Source organism: Gorilla gorilla, chromosome 19 (assembly GCF_029281585.2).
Source record: "Gorilla gorilla gorilla isolate KB3781 chromosome 19, NHGRI_mGorGor1-v2.1_pri, whole genome shotgun sequence".
In the NCBI taxonomy this organism is placed as follows: domain Eukaryota; kingdom Metazoa; phylum Chordata; class Mammalia; order Primates; family Hominidae; genus Gorilla; species Gorilla gorilla.
Genome location: NC_073243.2, coordinates 39,361,724 through 39,388,298, shown reverse-complemented (window position 1 = coordinate 39,388,298; position 26,575 = coordinate 39,361,724). Strand labels below are relative to the sequence as shown.

At 40.4% G+C, this 26,575-nt stretch overlaps 1 protein-coding gene across 4 annotated transcripts in view; it reads left to right on the top strand.

The window, feature by feature from the left end:
* Positions 1-26,575, top strand: part of PTCD2 (pentatricopeptide repeat domain 2) — a 39,021-nt gene that overhangs the window by 635 nt on the left and 11,811 nt on the right. For 2 of the 4 annotated variants that reach the window (XM_055367027.2, XM_004058681.4), the window contains exons 2-8: positions 1,599-1,691; positions 6,042-6,171; positions 10,700-10,817; positions 14,462-14,540; positions 14,945-15,036; positions 17,782-17,895; positions 22,115-22,189. In XM_055367027.2, the coding sequence (XP_055223002.1) occupies positions 1,599-1,691; positions 6,042-6,171; positions 10,700-10,817; positions 14,462-14,540; positions 14,945-15,036; positions 17,782-17,895; positions 22,115-22,189 (701 nt within the window). Of the gene's footprint in view, positions 1-747; positions 804-1,598; positions 1,692-6,041; positions 6,172-10,699; positions 10,818-14,461; positions 14,541-14,944; positions 15,037-17,781; positions 17,896-22,114; positions 22,190-26,575 lie in introns of those variants that run through there. The other 2 variants (XM_063700693.1, XM_055367028.2) reach the window with 2 other exon arrangements.

Genomic DNA, 26,575 nt, shown 5'->3' with positions numbered 1-26,575 from the left:
CAGCTAGCATCTCTGTGGAGCAGCCACAGCTCCTAAGTCACTCACTGGCCTGGAGCGCACCCTCGCCCTCTAGTTGCACGTGGGTGCAGTGGTGACCCCTGGGGGTCGTGGATACCCCCAGTGCCTGCAAATCGAAGGACTGCTGGGGTCTTGACCTTGGGGCTGTAGTGCTCCCTCAGATGGGGCGACGTTCGTCTTCAGGAACATCCCTCCCGCCTTGGGCGGCTTATTTATTTATTTATTTATTTTTGAGACGATGTCTTGCTCTGTCGCCCAAGCTGGAGTGCGGTGGCGCGATCTCGGCTCACTGCAGCCTCCGCCTCCCGGGTTCAAGCGATTCTCCTGCCTCAGCTTTCCGAGTAGTTGGGACTACAGGCGTGCGCCACCACGCCCGGGTAATTTTTTGTATTTTTAGTAGAGACGGGTTTCACTATGTTGGCCAGGCTGGTTTCGAACTCCTGACCTCGTGGTCCATCCGCCTCGGCCTCCCAAAGTGCTGGGATTATAGGAGTGAGCCACCGCGCCCGGCCTTTTTCTGTTCTGCAGAGTTTGGAAGCAGAGGTCTTATGGAGTCTCAGTTCTGCTAACAATCTAAAAGACTTAGCGGCACGTTTCTTCATTTTTCAAAACTATCCTCTAACATCTCTATGAAGAGAGTTAAATCTGAAGATGCTAGTGAGTGATAGTAAAAATGTTTGTCAGGCATTACTTTAATGTAGTTTACATACATTAATTCCTTTTCTCTAGACAACACCCAGCAAGAGAAGTACCATTCTTTTCTCCATTTACAGAGGAGGAACAAGGTTAAGTAATTTGCCCAAGGTCAGAGGGAACTGTTAGAGGTGGGATTTGAACACACCCAACAATAGAAACCTGCTCCTAACCACTTCACTGGACTGCCTTTCTGTAAATAAATAGCAACTTTTATTGTTACCTTGTTACTGCAGCTCACAGAACTCTGTTAGTGCGTGATTCTTTGGCCACGCTTGGTCCGTTTTATCTCATGCACAGCCAAGGATCCTAAGGAAAGGATGATGTTTCCCAAATCTACTAAGCTGTGATCAATGATTTCCATGTATCTCAAATGTATTTTGAGTCCACATCTGAGAGGCCTTAACCCCCTCATTTCACAGAGGACAAAATTGGGAGTTCCAGTGGTCACGCTGCAGCTTTTTCCACTACACTGTGCTTCTCCCTGGGTAAACCAAAACTAAATATGCCTGTTTTGCATTTAAATGTTATTAGTTTTTTTTTAAAATGCCCTTGATACCTTTAACCGATGGCAAATGCCCATTTGTACTTCAAATCCCAACTTCCTGTCAACCAGTCCCCACACAGGTTTATCACTAGCTACGGTTAATCACTAGCTTCTTTCACACACACAAATAAAACCTGTTTTGCTGAGGATTTGCATTCTCTGGTAGTTCAGAAATGGTTTTTCCCAGGATTTATATTTGTACAGTTTGTACAGTTATATTTGTACCTGTCTAATGGATTATCTATAATAGATGTTAGAGGCAATTAAGCTCTATTCATGTTATTTGCTAACTTCTAAAACAGTTAAAATGACTTTACTTTTTTCTTTCTCTGATTTTTAGCTAAAAGATACCTACTTACAGATAATGTGGTGAAATTAAAAGAATTTCAACAAAAGAAAGTGGCTGTTGCATGTAATCTTTCTGGCACTAAAGGTAATAGAATCTATTTTGTTAATTCTGTCATTTATCTGTCATTTAAGTTTCTCTGTCTTTATCCCTATTCAGTGTCTCCTTCAGTGACTTTATTATGCCTTAGAAAAAGTTGAGACCATTTATTGTTAGTTTCATAGTGAACTCTTATATTTATCTTGCATCTCATACTTTGCTGCTACAATGTCTACAGCTCTCCTCTTATTCCTTCTCTTACGATCCCAGAGAAATATTAAAGCTAGTGCTGCGATTGGTCTTGTCTGAATCTGTGCCATTAAAAGTGTGGTTTGAGGACCAGCGGCATCAGCATCTATTGGGTGGTTTATAGAAGTGCAGATAGAAAGGCCCCAGATCATTCATATGCACAATAAAGTTTAAGAACTTCAGATGATTGGCTTTCAAACTTTTTGATGTAACCTTCAGTGAAAAATGCATTTTATGTTGCATCTCAGTACACACAAACATATCTATATATAAATGAAATCAAATGAAACAAAACAGTACTATGTGTGATGATACATTTGGTATTTTTCACTCTGTGCTAGAAAAGTCAGTAGGATCAAAAATTTCTTAAAAAACAAGAGAAACCTGACTACGAAACCTAGGATTTGGCTGGGCATGATGGCTCATGCCTGTAACTCCAGCACTTTGGGAGGCCAAGGCAGGAGGACTGCTTGAGCCAGGGAGTTTGAGATCAGCCTGAGCAGCGTAGACCTCATCTCTACAAATTTTTTTAAAGTTAGTTGGGCATGGTGGTGCATGCCTGTAGTCACAGCTACTCCAGGGACTGAGGTGGGAGGATTGCTTGAGCCTGGGAGGTCTAAGGTGCAGTAAGCCATGATCACACCACTGCACTCCAACCTGGGTAACAGAGTGAGACCCTGTCTCAAAAAAAAGATAAATCTGGGATTTGCTTTGAAAAAAAATCCAGTGTGTTTGAGGATTGTAGTGTAGAGGAAACATAATTAGCAAAATATTGATAATAATTGAGGCTGGGTAATGGCACTTAGTGAGGGGGATTATTATCCTGTTCTTTTATTTCTTGGGTATGTTTGAAAATTTTTGTTATAAAAAGCTAAAAACAAGAACACCACCCTAGGTCTTTTTCCCTTTCAGCACCTGGAAAATCTTGTTGCATTCATTCTCTCCCTCCTGCACAAAGAGTTCTTCCCAGCATTTCATGGCTTTTATTGTGTGTGGATGCAGCAGTGGTCCCTGGGGGTTGTGGATATACCTCCTTGATCCTCCTTTATGAACACATCTAAGACTTTCCTTTTTTTTTTAATAACTCTTGGTGTCCCTACTGACTTTTTCAACCATAGACCCAGCTCTCCTTCCTCTCACTGCCAGATGTTTGTGATCTCCTGATTAACACATTAACATTCTCTTTGTTTTGGTTTGTTTTTTAAGAGACAGTCTGGCTCTGTCACCTAGGCTGGAGTGCAGTTGGCACCATGATAGCTCACTGCAGCCTCAAACTCTTGGATTCAAGCAATCCTGCTTTAGCCTCCTGAGTAACTAGGACTACAGTGCCACCATACCGCCTAATTTTTAATTTTTAATTTTTTTTTGTAGAGACGGTCTCACTGTGTTGCCCAGGCTGGTCTCGAACTCCCGGGCTCAAGCTGGTATCCCGCCTCAGTCTCCTAAAGTACAAGCATGAGCCACTGCACCCATCCTGATACTTTCTGCCTCCATTCCCTCACAATTCAGTCCTCCAGAAATCAATGTTCTCTCGCTGCTCCACTAATCATACTGTTATATAATACCATATAGGGGGCAAAAAAATAAACCTTTGGAATGGGGGGAATATATTTATCCCCAGTTGAGTAGGCTCAATCTAGATTTCACTTCAGTCTTTTCTTTCTACCCCAGGTAATTTAGATCTATGTGAGGTTTGCAGTTAGGGCTTCATGTCATCCAGTTGTGATTTCCAGTTGTCATAGTCTTCATGAGTCTGTGGCAGTTGTGTACATGTTCTGAAAGGCAATTAATATAATCAGTGCCAATCTGCTCTGTTGTCAGACTGATATGTTTAAAGTCCTGTCAACCTTTCATCATTTTGAGAGCCCACAGTGGTACTCTGTTGTATACCACACTATTAACATACTCATCTCTCTGGCATCCTGGCTCTCCCGTGATGGACTCCGCCATTTCTAGGGCGGTTTCTGGTTGATCTAGTCACGGCTTTTCCCTCCACACCTATCATTCCCAGTTCTGTTCTGTTGCTCATGCTGATTCCCTTACCTAGAATATCCCCCTCCTCCATTTCTCCAACCTGATTCAGCCCTTTCCTTTCTCACTGGTACCCCTCCAATTTCACCAACCTGGTCTGTTCTGAGTCATAATAATAAAGGTTGTAACAGGACTCTTCTGTCCACTCTGAGTTGTAATAGGTGTCGTAACAGGACAGAAGAGTCTTATTATGTTTATAGTATTCATGTGTCACCTCCTCCATCATTGTTTTCAGGTAGCTTTGTATAAATTTAGCTTGCCCTCCCCAAAACGCTTTTAAGTTCTTTGAGGGCAGGAACTATTCCTTACCCTTCTTGGTGTCTCACACACAAAGAAGGATACTTCTGAGTATGATTATATGATAAACAAATGTTGATTGATTTGTTTTAAAACACAAGTTATATCTGTTGAAATACTGGATTCTTAAGGTGTTGGGGTTTTTTTTCTGAGACAGAGTCTTGCTCTGTCACCTAGGCTGGAGTACAGTGGCATGATCTCGACTCATTGCAACCTCTGCCTCCCAGGTTCAAGCAATTCTTGTGCCTCAGCCTCCCTAGTAGCTGGGACTACAGGCATGCACCACCACACCTGGCTACTTTTTGTATTTTTGGTAGAGACGGGGTTTCACCATGGTGGCGAGGCTGGTTTCAAACTACTGACCTCAAGTGATCCACCCACCTTGGCCTCCCAAAGTGCTGGGATTACAGGCCTGAGCCACTGCACCCGGCCTCTTAAGGTTTATTAAGGAGGATTAAGGAGTACAAGATGTAACGTCATCTCTTTGATGACTTGAGACTTTTTAGACTGGAAGTTGCTTAGAAATATTTAATAGACTAAATCCTCTTAGATCTAACAGGTGACACAAGGAATGAAAATGAGAACAATAATGTTTCTATTTACTGGCAGTTACCGAATGGCAAATGCTTTACATATATCATCTCAGGTAACCCTGTGAGGAAGGTACCACGATCCTTACTTTACACATGAGGAATCAAGTCTCAGAGCAAGGGTCTCCATCAGAATGCAAGTGGCCGAGCTTAGATTTCAGCCCAGGTCCTTCCATCTCTAGAGCCTTTAACTGTTACATGGTTCTGCAAATAAAAATTGGAAGAGCCACTGCATTATCTCAAACCTAGTAGGTCTTTTCTTTTAAATTGAGAACAGTGCCTCTGCTTCTAGTTCTTGTGTTTTAGATGTATTTGTGCCTCTCCTTTCAGCAGCATTCCTTCAAAGCTCTGGGTTCTTGGAACAAATCCTATAGCTATTTCCTGGCAGCTTCTGATACTGACAACAGTTCTGCCTTCTGGAAAGCAGATGCTTGGTTGGTGCCTGCTTTGCTTTTCACCCCACATTTTGGTGGGAATAAAGTCCCTTATTGATGCCAAGAAGAGGTGCCTCCTTTTGGTTTTTGTCCCCACGGTTGATCAGATACAAAGACAAGGGAGAATGATAGACTGTGATGACACTGAAACGATTCTGTCACTGAAAAACTGTTTGCTGCTGTTTGGAGGACTGTTTTCCTCCCTGCCCATTACATAGTACTTTGGCATGCCTTCTAACAGCTGAGTAAAAAGAGACCAAGAGGAAAGAAAAAGAGGTGAAGTTGAATCAAATGAAAGAAACGTGAGTCATGTGGGTCCACCATTGTGGACAAACCTACCTTCAACTCACATTTTCTTTTTAGTTTTCCCGTTTGGTTCTCTGCCAGTTGACGGTTTGGGTGTCTGGCTACGTTTTCTTTCTTTTTCTCATGAGTCACCTAGAGATTCAGTTATTTGAGCCAAGCCTCTGGAACAGTAATTCTCAAACTTTAGCATACCAGAGGATCACCTAGGGAATCAAAAATGCCAATTCTTGAGCTCTTACCCCACAGATTTTATTTTGGAGAGTCTTCAGTGGGCCTGGCCCTGTGCCCATGTCCCTGCCTCCTGTGACAGATGCCATCTGCTGACGCTGTTCTGGAGGAGATTGGCCAGTGATGGCAGCTGTGTGTTCCTGAACCCCTCTCAGTGCCCCTCTGCAGTGAGCCGGGGTTGGGCTTCCCCATCTTCCTGAGGTCAGACTCCTTATACTCTCAGTCAGCCTGAGTGATGGTCACCATACTGTGCTTTCTTCCAGAAACGTATTTTAGAAACTTGAAAAAGAAACTGACCCAGAACAAGCTCATCTTGAAGGGGGAGTTGATAACCTTACTACATTTGTGTGAGTCCCGGGACCATGTGGAACTGGCTAAAAATGTCATTTACAGGTGAGGCATTTCCTTAGAATGTTGCCACCCTTATCTCTTCTTACTCTGTTCCTTTCTATGAGCAGTCTGATCCACTTCGAAGTTGTTGCCACCTCTATACTAGTGACTTCCAGATCTCTTGTTCAGATGCCTACCTTGAACTCCAGACACCTACATTCACTTATTGTTGAGCACACACTTACTGGGTTCCTACTATATGCTGGGTGCTAAGGATAGAAAAGCAGATATTTTATGTCTAAAGAAGTTACCAGCCTATCACTGACATATCCCCTAGGTCTTCAAATTCATTATGTACAGATTCACTCCTCTTCTTCTGTTTTCCTTCTCACTGGCTAGTCACTCAGGACAGATATTTTGGAGCCTGTTTACTCTCATGTCATTTGCCTCTCTTTCCTGATAGGGTAAGAAATCCTCTTGGTTCTACTTCCTTGGTATCTCCTCAGCTCTAGCCTTCCTCTCTCTCTTTCCGTTAGCAGTGTCTTAGTTCAGGCTTTAATGTCTCTCACCTAAATCCTTTCAGTGGACTCCTATTTTCCCTCCTCCAGTCCTGCTATACCTTTCTGATCCGTTATTAAAGTTTCCCATGTCAGAAAGAACTCGCTTGTAAGCATAGCCTGCCACTGGGAAAGCCAGCAAAGGCTTCGCTTACCAGGGAGCAGTATGACATCAAATCAACAGACTTCATTTCTGAAATTAAATTCATTGCTCTTTTCCTTTTCTTTTTAAACTATTTTCCTTTTTTTTTTCTTTTTTTTTTTTTTTGAGATGAAGTCTTGATCTGTTGCCCAGGCCGGAGTACAGTGGCACGATCTTTCAGCTCAATGCAACCTCCACCTCCAGGTTCAAGCAATTCTCTTGCCTCAGTCTCCCAAGTAGCTGGGGTTACAGGTGCCTGCCACCACACCCGGCTAATTTTTGTATTTTTAGTAGAGAGTGGGTTTTGCCATGTTGGCCAGGCTGGTCTCGAACTCCTAGACTCAAGTGATCCATCCACCTCAGCCTCCCAAAGGCTGGGATTACAGGCATGAGCCACCACGCCCAGCCCTCCTTTCCATTTTTAAAAGATCTGTTTCTATATATGAACCTGTATTTATATGTACATTTATAGAGAGAAATACAAGATAATCATATAAAGAATACTGGAAGATTCTCTACCAAAAGTTAACTGGTTCTCTAGGAATTATGGATTATGTATTTTTTGTTTATCTGAATGTATATTTTTCTGATTTCTCAAACTTGTCTACAGTGGACATTAATTTTATAACATGAAAAAAATGTCTTTTTTTAAGTAAAAATTAAAAAATTCATTGAAAAATTGAAAAACACCAAAAAGTAGAGAGAAGTAATATGTCACAAATTCTGCTGTTTCAGTTGTCTGTTGCTGTATGACAAACCACACCAGAACTTAATGGCTTAACACAGTAACTATTTATTATTTCTCATAATCCTGGGGTCAGGAATTCAGGCCCATCTCCACTGAGCAGTTCTTGGTTGGTGTCAGATGAAGCCACTCACTCATCTGCAGTCAGCTGGTAGCTGGGCTGTACTACACGGTCCAAGAAGGCCTCTCTTGAGTTTGTGATGCCTCATTGCTCCTCCGTGTAGCCTCTCCCTGTCTTTCTGGAGTGCCTCATTATTCATTTGTTGGTTTGAGCTGCACTGGCCCACAGCCCAGATGGGAGCTGCCAGGCATGATAGAGCTGCCCAGAATTGGCATGGCTTCTCTTGGTTAAGGCAAGTTGCCTGGCCAGACCAAAGTCAAGGGGAGGGGAAAAGGATTCTACCTCTGGATGGATGGAGCCATACGCACATACAGAGAGGGAAGAAATTGATGGCAGCCATCTTTGGGGCCTGTTGCTCCCATCTAAGAAACCACTGTTAATATTTTTGCATTTTTTTTTTTCACAGATGTAAAGATTTCATTGTTTTGGTAGATTTTGCTTTACATTGTTATAGTTATTGCTCTGTAATTATTTTCTAAATATAAATATTTTCATGTTAATCATATCCTTAGGAATCATAGTTTAATGGCAATACAGTATTTATTATATGTTAGGTATTTTCATCAACTATGCCCATATTGTTGGACATTGAAGTTTTTTCTAATATTTCACCAGTATAAATAATGTCATGATGAGAAACTCGCTGCATAAAACTTACTCTTTGTTTCCTTTTGGGGATCAGGGGGTATGAACTTTTTAAAGTTTATCAATATATAACTGTCAGATTATTTTCCAAAAGTGTTATGCTAATTTAAAGTCACACTGTATCTACAAACTTAATTCTGTATTTCAGTTTCACAAAGTTAAATCATTTCCCTTTGGCATGTTTTCCTCTCATTTTACTACACAAAGCTATTCAATGTTTATAAGAGTAGTAAAATGAGATAAATATCCTGAACACTCTTTCTACTCTTATTTTTATCATAAATATTCAAAGTATGACTTAATTCCTTTACTGATGCTAATAAATCTCTACCCAGTTGCTGACCTTTTCCCTCTCTACTTGTAGACAGCTGGACAAGTGGAAAGATGGGTAGATCCAAGGCTCAACCAACATGTTCTCTTTCTCCCTGAGTCAGGCAGCCCGTGGCTGGGAAAGGAGAGTCATGAGCTGAAACATAAGCTTTTTATTGAGCCAAAAATGGGGAGCATCTTAATACCCTCGTTATGTTGACCAAATGCTGTTTGGTTTGTTGAGGGATTTTAGATCCTCTTGAACATTTCTTGTCCAGAAGGCAATTCATTATCTCAGTGACTTTCTAGCACTTTTATTAATGTGAATGTCATTTAGCATGTTAATGTCAAATCAGAAACTTTTTTTTTGCTTTCTTTTGCTTTTAATCTGGCACAAGTTTCTCATGAGAATATTTACTGAAATATGGTGATTTTTGAAGATGTTTTCCTTAGCATGCCTTAAGTTTTATAAAGATTTATATGTTGAAGACTTGTGTGCCAGGCACATCATCTCATTTAATCTTCACAAAAAAACTGAGTTGGGTTCTCTTCTTCCTTCCATTTTACAGATGAGGAGACGGAAGCACAGAGTAGTTAATTAATTTGCTCATCATCACACAAGTAGAAGAGCTAGGATTTGAATGATCAGTTTGGATTCAGAGCCTGAAAACCCTTAACCACTATCCTATATTGCCTTCCAAAAACTTAATTTATAAGTGTTGTAATGAAGCAATGAATATTATTTATAACTTCTTTTTTTTTTTTTTGAGATGGAGTCTCGCTCTGTCGCCCAGGCTGGAGTGCAGGGGTGTGATCTCGGCTCACTGCAAGCTCCGCCTCCTGGGTTCACGCCATTCTCCTGCCTCAGCCTCCCAAGTAGCTGGGATTACAGGCGCCCGCCACCACGCCCGGCTAATTTTTTTTTTTTGTATTTTCAGTAGAGACGGGGTTTCACCGTGTTAGCCAAGATGGTCTCGATCTCCTGACCTCATAATCCGCCTGCTTCGGCCTCCCAAAGTGCTGGGATTACAGGTGTGAGCCACTGTGCCCGGCCTATTTGTAACTTCTATAAGTGGATAATGAAATGTATCAAAGTACACCTCATCATTCTATTATGGTATCATTGTAGTATATGCATTTAGAATAGACTAGCGTAATACTACTCTGACTCCTCGATGATTTTTAGCAGAAGGTAAAAAGTATCCTGTTTTATCATCAGCGCTTCTCCCCAAGGTATTTTAGATTCACTCATTATATGAATCTAAATCTGAAAGAAATATGAATATGAAGATTCTTAATGAATAAGTCTTTCTAAAATCTGATTTATGTGTGATCATGAGGTGTTGATTTTGTCACATATTGTCCTCTTGGTGTCTAAAGCAAAAAGAGTTGGTTATTGAAAGTAAATTTACAGTAGTGATATGCAGTTCTGACTGGCAGACTGGCTGCCTGGAGAAATCTCAAGCCACATAGAAGACATCATTATCTTTGAGATTAGCCTTTTCCTAAAACTTAAACATTCAAAACCACATTTAATTTGTTTAGCCAGGTGATCGTAGCCCGGGTGTACCTTTCTCAAGCTTAGAAAAGCAGAGAGTTGCTGTAAATTATAAATGTGACTGTTGGTTGTCTGCCATCCTATATGAGGATGAAACCAGCCTCCAGGAGCACAGAGCATCACCCCCACTTCTTTCCCTTGTTCTCTTTTGGGTGGGGCCCATTCTGATGCACTTACAGATGCTACTAGACTCCTGCTGTTTCTTAAGGTGTGCTCACACTCAGTCTCGGGGTTGTTTCTAAATTTAGAGAATGATTACAACATACGTTTTTCCTCTGTTTCTTTTATTTTATGTCAGTCTGCTGTAAATTCTGTTTACTTGTTTAAATGATTGGTATACTTCTGCACTCCGGGATTCCTGATTGTCTGAAATCTCCATTTCTCCCCCTCCAGACTGTGAGAGAACTTCGTTCTCTGTTGTGTCCCAGTACCTGGCACAGTACATGCCATAGTCTGTGTCTGTCCTTTTTCCTGTGTCCTACCTTTTGGCTCATTGAATCATTTTCATTACCAGGTACCATGCAGAGAACAAAAATTTCACTTTGGGGGAGTATAAATTTGGACCGCTTTTTGTGAGGTTGTGTTACGAGTTGGATCTCGAGGAATCTGCAGTGGAGCTCATGAAAGACCAGGTTATTGTTTCCTAATTGTTTTCTCTGCCAATGTGTGTGTTTTTGGTGATATTGGAAAAGGCATGTCTTCTATGTACATTATTCCTGGGTTAGATTTTCCAAGAAAGGCTGCTGGGGCTGAATGAGCACATCTCTGCATTTTTAAGTTTCCTTGCAGCCAGTTTGTGTGAAGGGGGGTGGAGTAATATAGAACAAGTGTGGAGGAGGTATAGGTACAGATGATCCTACCTTGGATGTGTATCAGTGTGGGTTGTACACCTGCTTTTTTAGGGGCTTTCAATAGAGAAGAGCTTAAGACAGTCTCCATTTAAAGACTGACATTCCTATCCTTTACCTGTATTCCCTCTCGATTTTGTATTTGTATTTTTCTGGTTGAAGACTACATTTGGGAAGTGCTTTTCTATTTTCAAAATACTTTCCGTCACATATTCTGACTTTCTGTTCCTAAAAACAAAAGTAAATAATTATTTTTACAGCTACTCATTGAATATTTACTATGTCTTCAGCATTGTGTTTAAGTACTTTAAATGTTTCATTTTATTTGTTTCTCACAATAGCCCTGATAAGGTAGATTTCCATTTTGTAGATAAAGAAACTAGGACCTAGAGACATTATAAATTCATTCATTCATTATAAAGTCATTTTGATTACTAGATGCCATGTAGAGAACAGAAGCATCACTGTGGGGGAGTGTAAGCTTAGACTGCTTTTCATGAGGCTGTGTTTCCCATAATCAGAAATATTTGCTAAATTTTGGGGCCACGGCTGGCCACCAGGTACCTTTTTGTATATTTAGGAACTTACATAACAAGTTGAGTTGTTCTGCTGCCTCTTATGCTTTTTTTATACAAAATTTTCTCTGTACATGGTGGGCATGTTAACTCTAGGCTTGCCCCTGTTTAATGACACCTGTGTATTAGAAAGATGACCATAATATATTAGTAAGCAGAGAAAAGGTTGTTTCAGAACAGTACAGATAGTTTGATCCTGTTTTTTTTTTGTTCCATAAGAAAAGACACATATTAACATTAACATTTTAACAAGATATAAATACATAGATACTGGAAAGATAGACACTAAATCACTTTATCTTTAGGGGGTAGAATTATTAAAAATTCTCACTTTTTACTTTATACATTTTTGTATTATTTGACTATTTTTAATAAACATATGTTAATGTTTCAGTTAAAGGAAAACAAAAGCTTCCCACTGGAATAAATCATAGCCATGAGTATGGTGATAAAAACAAAAATAAAAAAGATGAAAGCAAAGGGGTTTTTTTTAGCCTGCTTGTATATGAAAAAGTCACGTATAGGTAAATTTTCTGGAGTAGAATGGACAAATTCGAGTAAGTGACATAGGACCTAATCCTGCTTCTAGCCGAACTTCTCTTGTTCCCTACTTACAACCCTGTAGTGTTGCCAGCATGGTAGCCACATGGAGTCGTTGAACTGTGGCTAACTCAAATTTACATGTGCTGTAAGTATAAAATATATGATGGATTTTAATTACTTGTTATAAAAAGAATGCAATGTATGTTAATTTTTATATTGATTACATGTTGAAATTACATCTTGGATATAGTGGGTTAAATAATTTAGTCTATTTCTGTTTACTTTTTTAAATGAGGCTAATTGAAAATTTAGAGTCACATACATTGTGATTCTAAAATATCCTTGGTGACTCAAAATGCTTTTCCATTGGCTGGGGCTGCTCTGGTGGCTTTCCCTCACACTTAGAAGAAAACCCAGACCCTTGACTCTGACCTAGGGGGCCTGTTGTGCCATCTCCCCTTTCTCCCTTGCTGACTTCACTCTGGACCTGCATGTTCTTCCTCAGCCATGGCGAGCTCACAGCCTCTAACTGGAACATTCTGCATTCTTATCCTTGAGGCTCCCTCCTTGACCTCACTGAGGTCTCTTCTCACAGTGCCTTCCCTGACTACCTTCCATCCATCTTCTCTACTTGCTCTTCATAGACTTTACTAATAGCTGAAATCAATATTTTTTTCACTTGTCTTATTCACTCTCTTCTCCACCAGAATTTAAGCTCTACTAGATTATAAACCCTAGTAGGGTTTTGAGCAGGGTGTATATCCTGTTTATCATTTCTTTATTCTCAGCACCTAGAACAGGGTCTGCATAGTAGGTGATCAGAAAAGAGTGAACTTGAGCAAGGCATTTAATGACACATTTGAATACCATGTGTCCCATTATCATGGCACACAAAATGTTGAGATGTTAGCAAGATGTTGATCAAAGGATACAAAATTTCAGTAAGATGGAATAAGTTCAAGGGATTTCTCTGTACAACATAGTGACTATAGTTAATGACAATGTATCGTATTCTTCAAAATTGCCTAAAGAATAGGTTTTATGTACTTTCACCACACAAAATGAGTATGTGAAGTAATGCATATGTTAATTAGCTTGGCTTAGCCATTCTGTAATATATACATATTTCAAAACAACATACTGTTTTTTGGGGTTTTTTTTGGATACAGGGTCTTGCTCCGTCACCTACGCGGGAATACAGTGGCACTATTATCGTAGCTCATTGCAGTCTCATAACTCCTGGGTTCAAGTGATCGTCCTACCTCAGTCTCCCAAGTAGCTAGGATTCCAGCCTTGTGCCACCACACCCAGCTAATTTTTTAAATTTTTATTATTTTTTTTAAGAGATGGGGTCTTGCTGTATTGCCCAGACTGGTCCTGAACTCTTGGCCTCAAGTGATCCCGCCTCTCCCTCCCAAAGTACTGGGATTACAGGCGTGAGCCACCACACCTGGCCAAATACATACAATTTTTATTTGTCAATTAAATAAATACATACAGACAAGTTGGAAAAAAATGTTGAGAACCACTGTTTTGGAGAATTATTTCAAAAGGCGAATAATCAATTCTGTATTATCCGTTGCCAAAAAAAGACCATAGTTGTGTGAGACCCTCCTGCCTTAGTCCTCAAGTATATTTATAGCTGCCATTTCATGTTAATAGCTGGCACCTAGTTTCCAGGACCACTCTGCCAGGGTTAACTGGCTAGTTTCTTTTCTCCTAAGCATGACAGATGACGGTTCCTTAAAGACATCCTTCATGGTAATTATGAAACCCAGAGATCTCTTGCTATACCTCTCAGCATGACAGCCAAGAGAGTGGACAGCATTTTAACTTTTTTCTTTTTTTTTTTTTTCTTTTTGAGACGGAGTCTCGCCCTGTCACCCAGGCTGGAGTGCAGTGGCGTGATCTCAGCTTACTGCAACCTCCACCTCCTGGGTTCAAGCAATTCTCTGCCTCAGCCTCCTGAGTAGCTGGGATTACAGGTGCCCACCATCATGCCCAGCTAATTTTTGTATTTTTAGTAGAGACGGGGTTTCACCATGTTGGCCAGGCTGGTCTTGAACTTCTGACCTCGTGATCCACCTGCCTTGGGCTCCCAAAGTGCTGGGATTATAGGCGTGAGCCACCACACCCGGCCAACTTTTCAAAAATAAAACCTGGGTATATAAAATATATTAGAGAATTCAGAAGGCCAAATGAGTAAAGCATGCAGAATAATAAGACCTGGCTAGATAAGAGACAGTAAAAGTACCTCCTCAATAAATAGTTTTTAACTTTTAACCAAACTGTATTGTTCTTCTTCGTTAGCATTTACGAGGTTTCTTCTCAGACTCCACATCATTCAATATTTTGATGGATATGTTATTTATCAAAGGCAAATATAAAAGTAAGTACTGCAATTTCTATTTGCTGAAAAATTCTGCCATGTTTGCTGGCATAGGAATTAGGGGGAAAAATGAGTCATGCAAAAATGATTCTTATATCCCTGATAAGTGGCTGAATTCTGGAGACCTTAGGAAGTTTGAAAACATTGCATTGCATGTCATCCCTTAAACTAAATATCCCAGATTTTACTTATGCTAAAATTGTGAAGCAGCTTTTAAAACATTAGTTCTTCCTGTTTGACTTGATAGTTTATTTCAACATTTAGTTAATTGCTAAATGACTTTGAGGAATAGCTTTTATTTTGTTGAAATACACTTTTCTGTAGATGGTGCTGAACAGATGAGAGCTTTGGGGGCCAACAGTAGAGGAACTCTAACACTGCGATCCACTCTTCACTTTTGGCAGGTGCTTTGCAAGTATTGATAGAGATGAAAAACCAAGATGTGAAGTTCACCAAAGATACCTATGTTCTTGCTTTTGCAATTTGCTACAAACTGGTAAGACTCTTTCCTCTTAACTTTGAGAGCATTGTGTGTAGTCTTTGAGAGAGGATTTTTCTTCTCTCTACAAATAAAATTCAGTTCCTCTGAAATCTGTTTTCCATCTGGTGCAAATGTTTTAATTTTAAATGTTTTTATTTTTAGAAAACTCAAGTTAGCCATATCAGGCAGTTTTATGGGAAAAGTAATTTTTTCATCTTTCACTCTTCTCTGGTGATTGTGTAGATAGTGAGAACAAGAGGCAATGTGTTGGGTTCAGGCTCTGCTTTAAAGTCATCTCGCATGCTGGACTCTGCTAGATCCATCTTCCCTGTTGTCCTTGTCTATGGAAATCTTAGCTTCCTTCATTGGTAAGCTCAAGGACTACTTTGTCCTCATATGTGAAGGCTTTTGTAATCACCGAAACTGGAAGTGATGTTTGTCACCTCCAGATATGCCTTAATTTTGCTCTATTTGTATCACCTCCCTGGTACTTCTGACACAGCTTAATGTACTTAGCAGATGCACGTTCCATTCTCTCCACTTGAGTGTGAGCTCCTTGAGGTTTCTTTGTATCCCACCACCTAACACAGTGCCTGGTATCCAGTAGTTCTTTAATAAACGTATGTGACATGAAAATGAAGTCCAAGGACAGAGACCATGACTTATATGTTCTTTTATCAATACAAAAAATTAGCCAGGCGTGGTGGCATGCACCTTGTAATCCCAGCTACTCTGGAGGCTGAGGCAGGAGAATTGCTTGAACCCAGGAGGCAGAGGTTGCAGTGAGCCAAGGTTGCGCCACTGCACTCCAGCCTGGGCGACAGAGTGAGACTCTGTCTCAAAAAAAAAAAAAAAAAAAAAAAGTTATTTTATTATTAATGTACCAGGATTATTTCTTGCCCATAGAAACTCTTTCTTCAATGTTTAGTGAATGATCATTGAAATAGTGAAATGATCAATGTTTAATGTATTACTGTTGTCATTCGTATCATTTAAACTTTGGAAACCTGGCACACAAAACCTCTTTATACTGAAAACAAAGGAACACGAAGCGAAGTAGAAGAACATGGGCTGTTGAAAAACTCCCCTGAAGAGTGTAGCAATACCAGTTTTCCAAAACAAGGGGATAGCTGGGTTATAGTAGAAAGAAAACCAAGTGGAAATTGAGAAACTTGGAGTCTAGTTTCAACTTTGGTATTATATAGATTATATATATGACTTATATAGCTGTGAACTGATCACCTATCTCATTTTACAAATGAGATGGTTAGATTTGGGAGTCAGCAAACTTTTTTTATGAAAAGCTAGACAGTAAATATTTTAGGCTTTGGGGGCCACATATGTCTCTGCCCCATATTCTTTGTTTTTGTTTTTACAGGCCTTTAAAAATGTTAAAGTCATTTCTTAGCTGTAGGCTACATTTAGCCCAAGGGTCATAGTTTGCTGACCTCTGGATTCAATAATTCTTTCCATTCATACCATTCTATGATTCTAGGAGGCCAAAAAAAAAAAAAAACAGCAACAAAAAATACACCACACAGCACTAGAGCATCACTTATTCAGCATTGTAATTCCCAGCCTTCTTGTCCTCTACTTAGGGATGCCTCCCTGAGTGTATACTGCAATGACGAGAATTTCAATTCTATTTAGAGGCCATGCGCAGTGGCTCACACCTGTAATCCCAGCACTTTGGGAGGCCGAGGCAGGCAGATCACCTGAGGTCAGGAGTTCGAGACCAGCCTGGCCAACATGGTGAAACCCTGTCTCTACTAAAAATACAAAAATTAGCCAGTGGTGGCAGATACCTGTAATCCCAGCTACTTTGGAGGCTGAGGCAGGAGAATCGTTTGAACTGGGGAGGCAGATGTTGTGGTGAGCTGAAATCGCACCATTGCATTCCAGCCTGGGCAACAGAGCGAGACTCTGTCTCAAAAAATAAAATAAATAAATAAATTCTACTTAGGAAAGGCCAGAGGACTTTTCTCCCCTGTGTCATGTCCAAGAATAACTTGTTTCACCCAGTGGAGATGAGTTGAAAAAGTGATCTGGTCAGCCAGTACAAACTCCACATCAATTCTGGGAACTGTCCTCTCTCATCCCATTTGAACTCTATTTTGACAGGAGTTGCAACTCCCGTTATGACAGATGACAAAGTTGCACAGCCAGGCTGCTCTCATAAACCTAATCCCCCGCAGCATGCACAAAGGAAGAGGATTTGGTTTTACTGCTGCTGTTTTTATATCACTGACATTCTTGGATTTTTTTTTTCAAGGTTTCTGTTTTCATGGGATTCTTTTATAATTTATGTTCAAATTAGTGTTCGTGTTTTCAAATATTTGACATATGAATATTTTCAGATTGGAAATCCCCCAGAAAAAGTTTCCTGGTGTTGTTGAGCCTTAATCAGCTATTTCATATAGTAGCAGGCAGAACCTTAATACTCATAAATTGTGGGGTCTGTGTCTAGAAACTAACCTGCCCAGATGCAAAGAGATGTGTATGTTTTCTGGTTAAAACTGCCCCAATTCAGAAAATTGAAAATGAGCTTTAAAAATAAAGTTAATTTAGATTTGACCTGCTAACCTATCAGTAGCCTGGTGTATTTGCAAATAGTCTTTATATGGGGCTTAATCTTTTAAGTGGCTTGAGGGAGGCTCTAGGAAATCCTTACAAAAGGAACTGTAAATACTGAGCACTATTAATCATTTTATTGAACTTAAAGGTTTATAACATTAATCAAACAATCCTGTCTCCTCACAGAATAGCCCTGAGTCTTTCAAAATCTGTACTACATTAAGAGAAGAAGCTCTACTCAAAGGAGAAATTCTCTCCAGGAGAGCATCCTGTTTCGCTGTGGCATTAGCTTTGAATCAGGTAAAGCCTTGTGGTGTACATAAGTAAATTGGGAGTGGCCAGGACTTCATTACTTTTATTTGTCCTTGCTTTTCCTTTTTTCCTTCTGACTGCATCGTAAAGTAGTCACCATAAAGAGACCAATGGCTTTGTTGCCATGGCAACCTATGTCTATACCTATACCCACAAAGAATGATTTTATTTACAGGTGGGGACCTAACATGCAATTCTAAATAGAAGGGTAGAGAAATTTCTCAAGTAATTAAAATGAAAATTGCAAGTCATCAGATTACGTTGTAATGTTCTCAGATAACAGTTTAATTTAATGCTCTCCAAAGTTGAATTAGCTTCAGATGAATGAGGACTGCTGTGTCAGCCCATTGTAGAAATGGGATCCATCACATATTTCATAGTTACATCCAACTACTACTGTTATTTGGGTGAGACCTTAGTGATCATTTAGCCTCATTCCCCTGACTGGACAGGTGGAGGTAGCAGAGACCCAGACACAAGAGGGGACCTCCCTGAGGTCATGCCTCAGTGATGGACAGAGTTAGAGATGGAACCCTGGAACACCATCTCTCTGGAAGAGCCTCTCCTGAGATTTCCTATTCCAGAGCCTAAAAAATATGAAATGCTTTACATGTTTCCTATGTAGTAAAAGGAAATTTTACAGCAGAAAAATAGTAACCAAGCCAGGTTATTTTCCTGGCTGGTAAAATATAGCTGGAGAACTCTTATTATTAATTAGAAATCAAAACGTGAGGGTGATCCATTTCCATATACTGCTGGGGGTAGTCATTGAAGGACAAGACAAGAGGTTATACACTTTCCAGGCTTCTGCTGGGCCAAGATCATTTCTTTAACTTTCTAAGCTTCTCTTGCTGTGCAGGGGAATTATTTTATCTTCTTAGTCTGTCATGAGGTGAGTGAGGTGAATTAAAGTCTCTTTGAAGGCATGTGTTTTTCTTTCTTTGTATAGCTCCTGTAGTTTTTCTTTATTTATGTCTAAGTTACACTGTTTGGTGCACAGATACATCATCACTGTTACATCATCATTGTGAATCCCTCACTTTAGCATTATAAAGTGCCTATCTAGGTCATGTTTACTGCTTTTGCCCTGAGTTCAACCTTATCTAATATTAATATCTCCACCCCTCTTTTTGCTTGTTTTTCTCTTTGTTTTGATCAGGTTTGCATTTGACCAATATACAGCTTTTCCTATCCTTTATTTTTGCAATCTTTCTGAATTGTTTTGTTTTAGCTTTATCTCTTATATACTGCATAAATTTCTGTGTTGCTTTATAATATGATGCTAATCTTTTAATATAATCCATTTGTATTAATGTGACATATATTTGATCTTGGGTCTCGTTTGATGCTTTCTGTTTCTATAACTTTTTCTACTCTCTTATGCCATGTGGTTATTTTCTCTAGTTGGTATTTTTGCTCTAGTGGTGACTTTAAAACCATAGTTTTGATTTTCTTAATTATTTAATTCTTTTGACAAGACCTGTTAATTCCCTAATATAAGTAATGGTGAAATTACTATATTTCCTCTGTTTTTCATCTTATTTTCTTCCTCCCCCATCCAATACCCAATTTTAGCTGGTATTTTATTTTGATAGTGTTCACTTTACTCTTAAATGTACTTGATTTCTCAGTTTGAAGTGATATTTTTTGGCCTGCTGATAATAAAGATAAGGAAATGGGAATGCCTTTTCTACCTTTCATCTCTTTCCCTTCTCTTTCTTTCATTAGTATTAACATTGCTTCATTGTCCAGGCATATAACATTTACACTCTGTACTATAGCCATACTCCCCACTTTTGAGTCCTTTGTATAGTTAAATAGGTTGTTTGGTGCTAGTTGTTTTTCCAGTTTTCTCTCTGTTGGCTGAAGTGAGTATTTTAGTAAATTCTTTGGAGGAATGATATCCCCTGAGTTCTTGGTATTTTAAATTATTTTATTTGCCTGTTGTTTTTGTACTTGAACTACAGTTTGGCCAGATTTACAATTTCAAGGTGACATTTGCTTTTCTTGAGGTACTTTTAGGCATTGCTTTTCTGTCTTCTAGTATGGAATATTGGAGAAATCTAGCATGGAATGTGGAGAAATCTAACGCCTGCCTGATTTTTTTCCACTTGATCGACGTGATCTTGTTCATTTTTCTCATTTCTATCTTCTATATCCATGGAAATATTTTTCAATTAGGGTTTCTTCATCGGCCAGTTATTTTCTTTTCTCTTTTTTTTTTTTTGAGACAGAGTCTCACTCTGTCTCCCAAGCTGGAATGCAGTGGCGCGATTTCGGCTCACTGCAACCTCCGCCTCCTGGGTTAAAGTGATTCTCCTGCCTCAGCTTCCTGAGTAGCTGGGATTACAGGCATGTGCCCAGCCAAATTTTTGTATTTTAGTAGGCGTGTGCCCAGCTAAATTTTTGTATTTTAGTAGAGACAGGGTTTCACCATGTTGGCCATGCCCAGCTGCTTTTTGTATTTTAGTAGAGACAGGGTTTCACCATATTGGCCAGGCTGGTCTTGAACTCCTGACCTGAAGTGATCTGCCCGCCACAGCCTCCCAAAGTGCCGGGATTACAGGCGTGAGCCACTGTACCAGTTATTTTCTTAATTTTGTTCTACTGTGTTCCTTTCCTCTTTTTAAAAATATCATCTTTATGAGTGTCATGTGGTGGTTCTTTTTTGACTATTCATCATTGAAAAGTATAAGTTTCAGGCCTAGCACAGTGGCTTCTGCGTGTAATCCCAGCACTTTGGGAGGGGGGAGGATCACTTGAGGCCAGGAGTTTGAGACCAGCCAAGACAACATAGGGAGACCCTGTCTCTACAAAAAATAAATAAATAAATAAAACAGGTGCAGTAGTACATAGTACATGCCTGTAGTCCTTGCTGCTCAGGAGACTGAGGCAGGAAAATAGCTTGTACCCAGGAGTTTGAGGCTGCAGTGAGCCATGATTCCACCACTACCCTCCAGCCTGGGTGACAGAGCAAGACTCTGTCTCTAAAAAATAAAAATTCTGGCCAGGTGCAGTGGCTAACATCTGTAATCCCAGCACTTTGGGAGGCTGAGGCGGGCAGATCATGAGGTCAGGAGATCGAGACCATCCTGGCTAACACGGTAAAACCCTGTCTCTACTGAAAATACAAAAAAAATTATCCGGGCATGGTGGCGGGCTCCTGTAGTCCCAGCTACTCCGGAGGCTGAGGCAGGAGAATGGCGTGAACCTGGGAGGCAGAGCTTGCAGTGAGCTGAGATTATGCCACTGCACTCCAGCCTAGGCAACAGAGCGAGACTCCGTCTAAAAAAAATAATAATAAAATAAAATAAATAAATAAAAATAAAAATTCAAAAATAAAAGAAAAACTTGTTTCTTTTAGACCGGTCATTTGTAGATTCATGTCAGAGAAAGAGAGAACAACAGAGCGGGACACCAGAGCACTGTTCTAGACTAGCAGAATTTTTCTTCATATAACCCAGAGTTTTGTCTACGAGTATGCACAGGCCTCATTTCTTTTAAGTCAACAGAAGTAGGCACTGAGGTGGTTTTTGGTACACAGTCTCTTCTCTGCTGCTGCTGTCTTAGGAACATACTGTTTCCTATGAGTATGTCTTGCCTATGGAAACGCTTGACTAGCCTCATCTCTGCCACCACAGGATCCACGGAAGTTCTCTTTACTAGTCCTGCGCTCTGTTCTCATCATTGTAAATAGGAATTTAGGTTTTGTACTTCAGGTTGTGCCCTTACGTTTGAGAGCTGTACTGTTGTAGATTCTTTGTGAGATACAGAGCACTGTCTGCCTCTGACTGCTTTCTCCTGAACCCTGCCAGCCTCCATTTCCAATGTTTCTGGCAGTGTTTCCAGCTGTGCTGTGGCTTGAGGTTTCTATGTTCTAATTATGTATGTCAAAGACAGGCTTTGCACTTTGTTCTTCATTCCTATTTTTTTAGAAGCTGATTCCAATAGGAGAAGGGGAAATACCAACTTTATGCCTGCATCTTAAAAACTGGACTCAGGCAGGTTGTTAAAACATTCAACAGTATGCGACTGGATGGAGCATTTTATGGAATGTTTAGTTTTGATTTCCGAAACATTTTATCTTTGTGGACTTCAAAACCCTGAGGTCCAACCTTAATAGGAATATACTGCCCTCTCTAAGTGATCTTTTACAAAAACATTAGTTCCTATGATATGGAATATGATTTGTTTCTCTTCCTTCTAGAATGAGATGGCAAAAGCTATGTCCATTTTTTCTCAAATCATGAATCCAGAAAGCATAGCCTGCATTAATTTAAATGTAAGTGATTTCTTTATGGTTTAAGGTAAGCCTTGAAATGTATTATAATGAATGTATTATAATAAAATTATGCCTAAATTTTTTAGCTGTATACAATGACTTGCTCTCCCAAGGTTTTCATTCAAATCAATAGTCATTTATTGAATTCCTCTCTGAAAATTACAGTATCACCCTTGTAAGAAGAGTCAACACAGCTGTCGCTTCCAGGAGTTTGTAAACAGGTTGGAGAGAGGTAGATATGCTCATATATAAGACATGGCTAGATGCTGAAGACATGAGACGTGGCTAAGAGAGCTGTAGATGTAGGGAGGAGGAGGGGTTGGAGACAGATCCTCCAGGCCCTTTACCAAGCCTTGAGAGAAACCCATGTGCCAACTGCGTCTTATTGGTAGTATCTAACTCATGGCATTGTTGCAATTAATGAGTTTATATACTTATGGTACACAAAATAGTGCCTGACATGTGGTAAGCATTCAGTAAATGTTATCTATTGTCATTCTTATTATGTTGCCAGTATGCCCATGGTCCTCTTCCCCATTAACTTACCTGGGCCACCTGGGTCACTTATTTGGGACCTTGTGGTCTGGGTCAGCAAGTGGCTGCACACATATCACCAAGACATGCAAAACCTTAATCCCTAAAACTAAAAGCATAGGAAAAAAAATTATCTCAGATTCATCAGATTCACGCTAATAATAAAGTTTGAGGCATATTACTACTCCCAGAGTTTGAGCAGTGTGTCACAAAACCTTCCTGGACCAATTATAAAAGACTGTCTTGTTATTAAGGACACCATAGCCCCCATTCAGCCTGCCCATATTGAGACTCCTTGTATACTGCATCTACTTGTGTGGGGGGAGTTGCAAAAGAAAAAAACTTTCAGGAGCTTATAGTCTCCTGAAGCAGTCAAAGGGTTGAGATGAAGAAAACATTTTCAGAAAAATGGAAATGTGTAAGCATTAGCATGACACAAACTAGGAAAACAAGTCACAATCAATGGAGTATTCCAAGATGAGTAGATGAAGGGGGTCGGGTTGGCCGGCAGGAGCAACGTGAGGGGCCCTTAGGGCGGGAACCTACTGAGCAGTGCTCTAGAGGAGGACAGCACTGTGGGGTTGGAGGGAATGAGGTGGAGGGTGTTATTTGTTGGGATATTGGTTTTGGTGGAGCATCTATTTAAAAGAATATGAACTGTGGCTGGGCACAGTGGCTCACACCTGTAATCCCAGCACTTTGGGAAGCCGAGGCAGGTGGATCATGAGGTCAGGAGATCGAGATCATCTTGGCCAACATGGCGAAACCCCATCTCTACCAAAATACAAAAAATTAGCCAGGCGTGGTGGCGCTTGCCTGTAGGTCCCAGCTACTTGGGAGGCTGAGGCAGGGGAATTGCTTGAATCTGGGAGGCAGAGGTTGCAGTGAGCCAAAATTGCGCCACTACACTCCAGCCTTGGCGACAGAGCAAGACTCCATCTCAAAAAAAAGAATATGAACTGTGAATTGTAACCACCTCTTACTAGCTCTGAGTCCTTAGGTTAATTTGCCCCTGGAAACCCCCCAATTTCCTTTGATCTGAAACAGTAATAGTTATTGGGGAAACCTGCCCCCGATAGTCACGTAGGTTCTTTTCTATTTTCCCTAAGTGTCGGCCAGTCTGAGAAATAAGGGGACAGAGTACAAAAGAGAGAAATTTTAAAGCTGGGTGTCCAGGGGAGACATCACATGTCGGCAGGTTCCGTGATGCCCCATGAGCCATAAAACCAGCAAGTTTTTATTAGTGATTTCAAAAGGGGAGGGAGTGTATGAATAGGGTGTGGGTCACAGAGATCACGTGCTTCACGAGGTAATAGAATATCACAAGGTAAATGGAGGCAGGGTGAGATCACAGGACCACAGGACCAGGGTGAAATTAAAATTGCTAATGAAGTTTCGGGCATGCATTGTCATTGATAACATCTTATCAGGAGACAGGGTTTGAGAGGAGACAACCGGTCTGACCAAAATTTATTAGGCGGGAATTTCCTCGTCCTAATAAGCCTGGGAGTGCCGCGGGAGACTGGGGCTTATTTCATCCCTACAGCTTCGACCATAGAAGAAGGCCGCCCCCTGAAGCGGCCATTTCAGAGGCCTACTCTCAGGGATGCATTCTCTTTCTCAGGGATGTTCCTTGCTGAGAAAAAGAATTCAGTGATATTTCTCCAATTTCCTTTTGAAAGAAGAGAAATATGGCTCTGTTCCGCCCAGCTCACCAGCAGTCAGAGTTCAAGGTTATCTCTCGTTCCCTGAACATTGCTGTTATCCTGTTCTTTTTTCAAGGTGCCCACATTTCATATTGTTCAAACACACATGCTCTACAAACAATTTGTGCAGTTAACGCAATCATCACAGGGTCCTGAGGCGACATACATCCTCCTCAGTTTAAGAAGATGACGGGATTAAGAGATTAAAGACAGGTGTAGGAAATCACAAGGGTATTGATTGGGGAAGTGATAAGGGTCCATGAAATCTTAACAATTTATGTTCAGAGTAAAGACAGTAAAGACAGGCATAAGAAATTATAAAAGTATTAATTTGGGGAACTAATAAATGTCCATGAAATCTTCACAATTTATTTTCTTCCGCCATGGCTTCAGCCAGTCCCTCCATTCGGGGTTCCTGACTTCCCACAACAAATAGTTGCTATCTTTTTGTTGTGGGGATTAAAATAAATTATGCATATAAAATAGTTAGCATAGTGCCTGGCAGGTAGTCTGTTCAATGAATATTTGCTAATACTAATAGTATTTTTTTGACATGAGTTACATTAAAAGGAATATTCAGTTGTACTGAATCCTAGAACCTAGTGAATAGGAATTATGCATAACTCCAAACTTCTGAAAGAGTCATACTTAAAGATAATAATGCTTTTCAGTTCTGCCCATAGTAGTTATCCTCAAATGTCATCCCACACCAGTGCCCAGGTGACTTTTCAGAGAATGACTAGATGAGTATTTATGGTAAATTTTGGAGAACAAGGTCAGGCAAGAAGTGTGCAATAAGAATTCCTCATATTGGACCTCAACTTTACTTTTCAAAATGCTTTTACGTGAGAGAAAGGTGAGCCCAAGGAACCAGAAAGATGGAGAGAGTGATAACAGAGAACTTGAAAAAATGAAATGGGTTTGTAATGGAAGAAACAAAATACTAGAAAAATATCGACAAAGAGACATTTTAGTTTCAAAGGGCATAAACTTGGAGGGCATGAACTCAACTATATACACCTGGTAATGGATTTGATATGAACTGATGAATGCCATAAGAAAGCAGGGAAGTATGAGGGCTCAGAAATGAGTTTATACGGCATTAATGGTGAGGCAGAGGAAGCACCAGAAAAGAGAGGGAAGGACTTGCAGCTGTGTAGAAATCCAAGCAGCTGAGAGCCCTCCCTGTCTTAGCCTGCTGCAGGTAGCTCCTGTTCATCTTGGGGGCTGAAGCAGAAACTACAGGTCTGAGCAGGTGGGTCAGCCTGAAAAGCTCACACGCTAAAGCAGGTCTGGGAGGCCAAGGTTGGCAAAGGTCCAGAGTCCAGAAGGTCAGGTCATTTGAGCAAGTGATACCAGTAAGCTAAACAGACTGGGAAGCCTGGTCTTCCAGCAGGCACACTATGTCTCTGACTTATCTGCTTCCTACTGGATATGGACAGCTCTGGTATTCCAGTATATAATTGCTTCTGAGAGAGAGAATGGCCTTCAGATGTCCCATCTATCATGATGGGACAGAATAGAACTGCTGGGATTAGCAAGATACTCTTCCACTAAAGCTAAAGCTATCCAAGTCTCTGATAACATCAGGAAGGAAAGAAAGGAGAAAAGGGGGAGAAGTGTTTTACTTGGATCATTGATCAGTTTTCCTAGAATTGAAGCAAGGTTGAGGGTTTCAGTAAGAATTGGTGATAAGAAATCAAACAGTGAGGTAAGCAGGTTTTAATTTATCTAAGGTATCATGCTTGGTACTTTAGATTTGTTATACAACTCTATCAAAACAATTTTTCTCCACATTATAGATGTGGAAAAGGAAGATTCAAGGGTAAGTAAATTACCTTAGTTCTCCCAACTAATTAAATAGCAGAGTCAGGGTTTTAACACCAACAACTCTGTCTGACTGCGAAGCCTAGGGTTTCCCCGCCACTCCAGACCTACGGAGATGAAAAAGGTGCGTCTCTTTTATCCAGGACTGGGATTAGTGGCTCCTCTTGAATAATAAAAAGAACACAAGACTGGATGTCAAAAACCATGATCCCACTAGTGCATGTAAGCCACCTCTGGATTTAGATTTCTCATCTCCTTCCATCCCGGCCTATCTCTCACAGTTACAAGAATCTGGTAATGGGCTGGGTGCGGTGGCTCA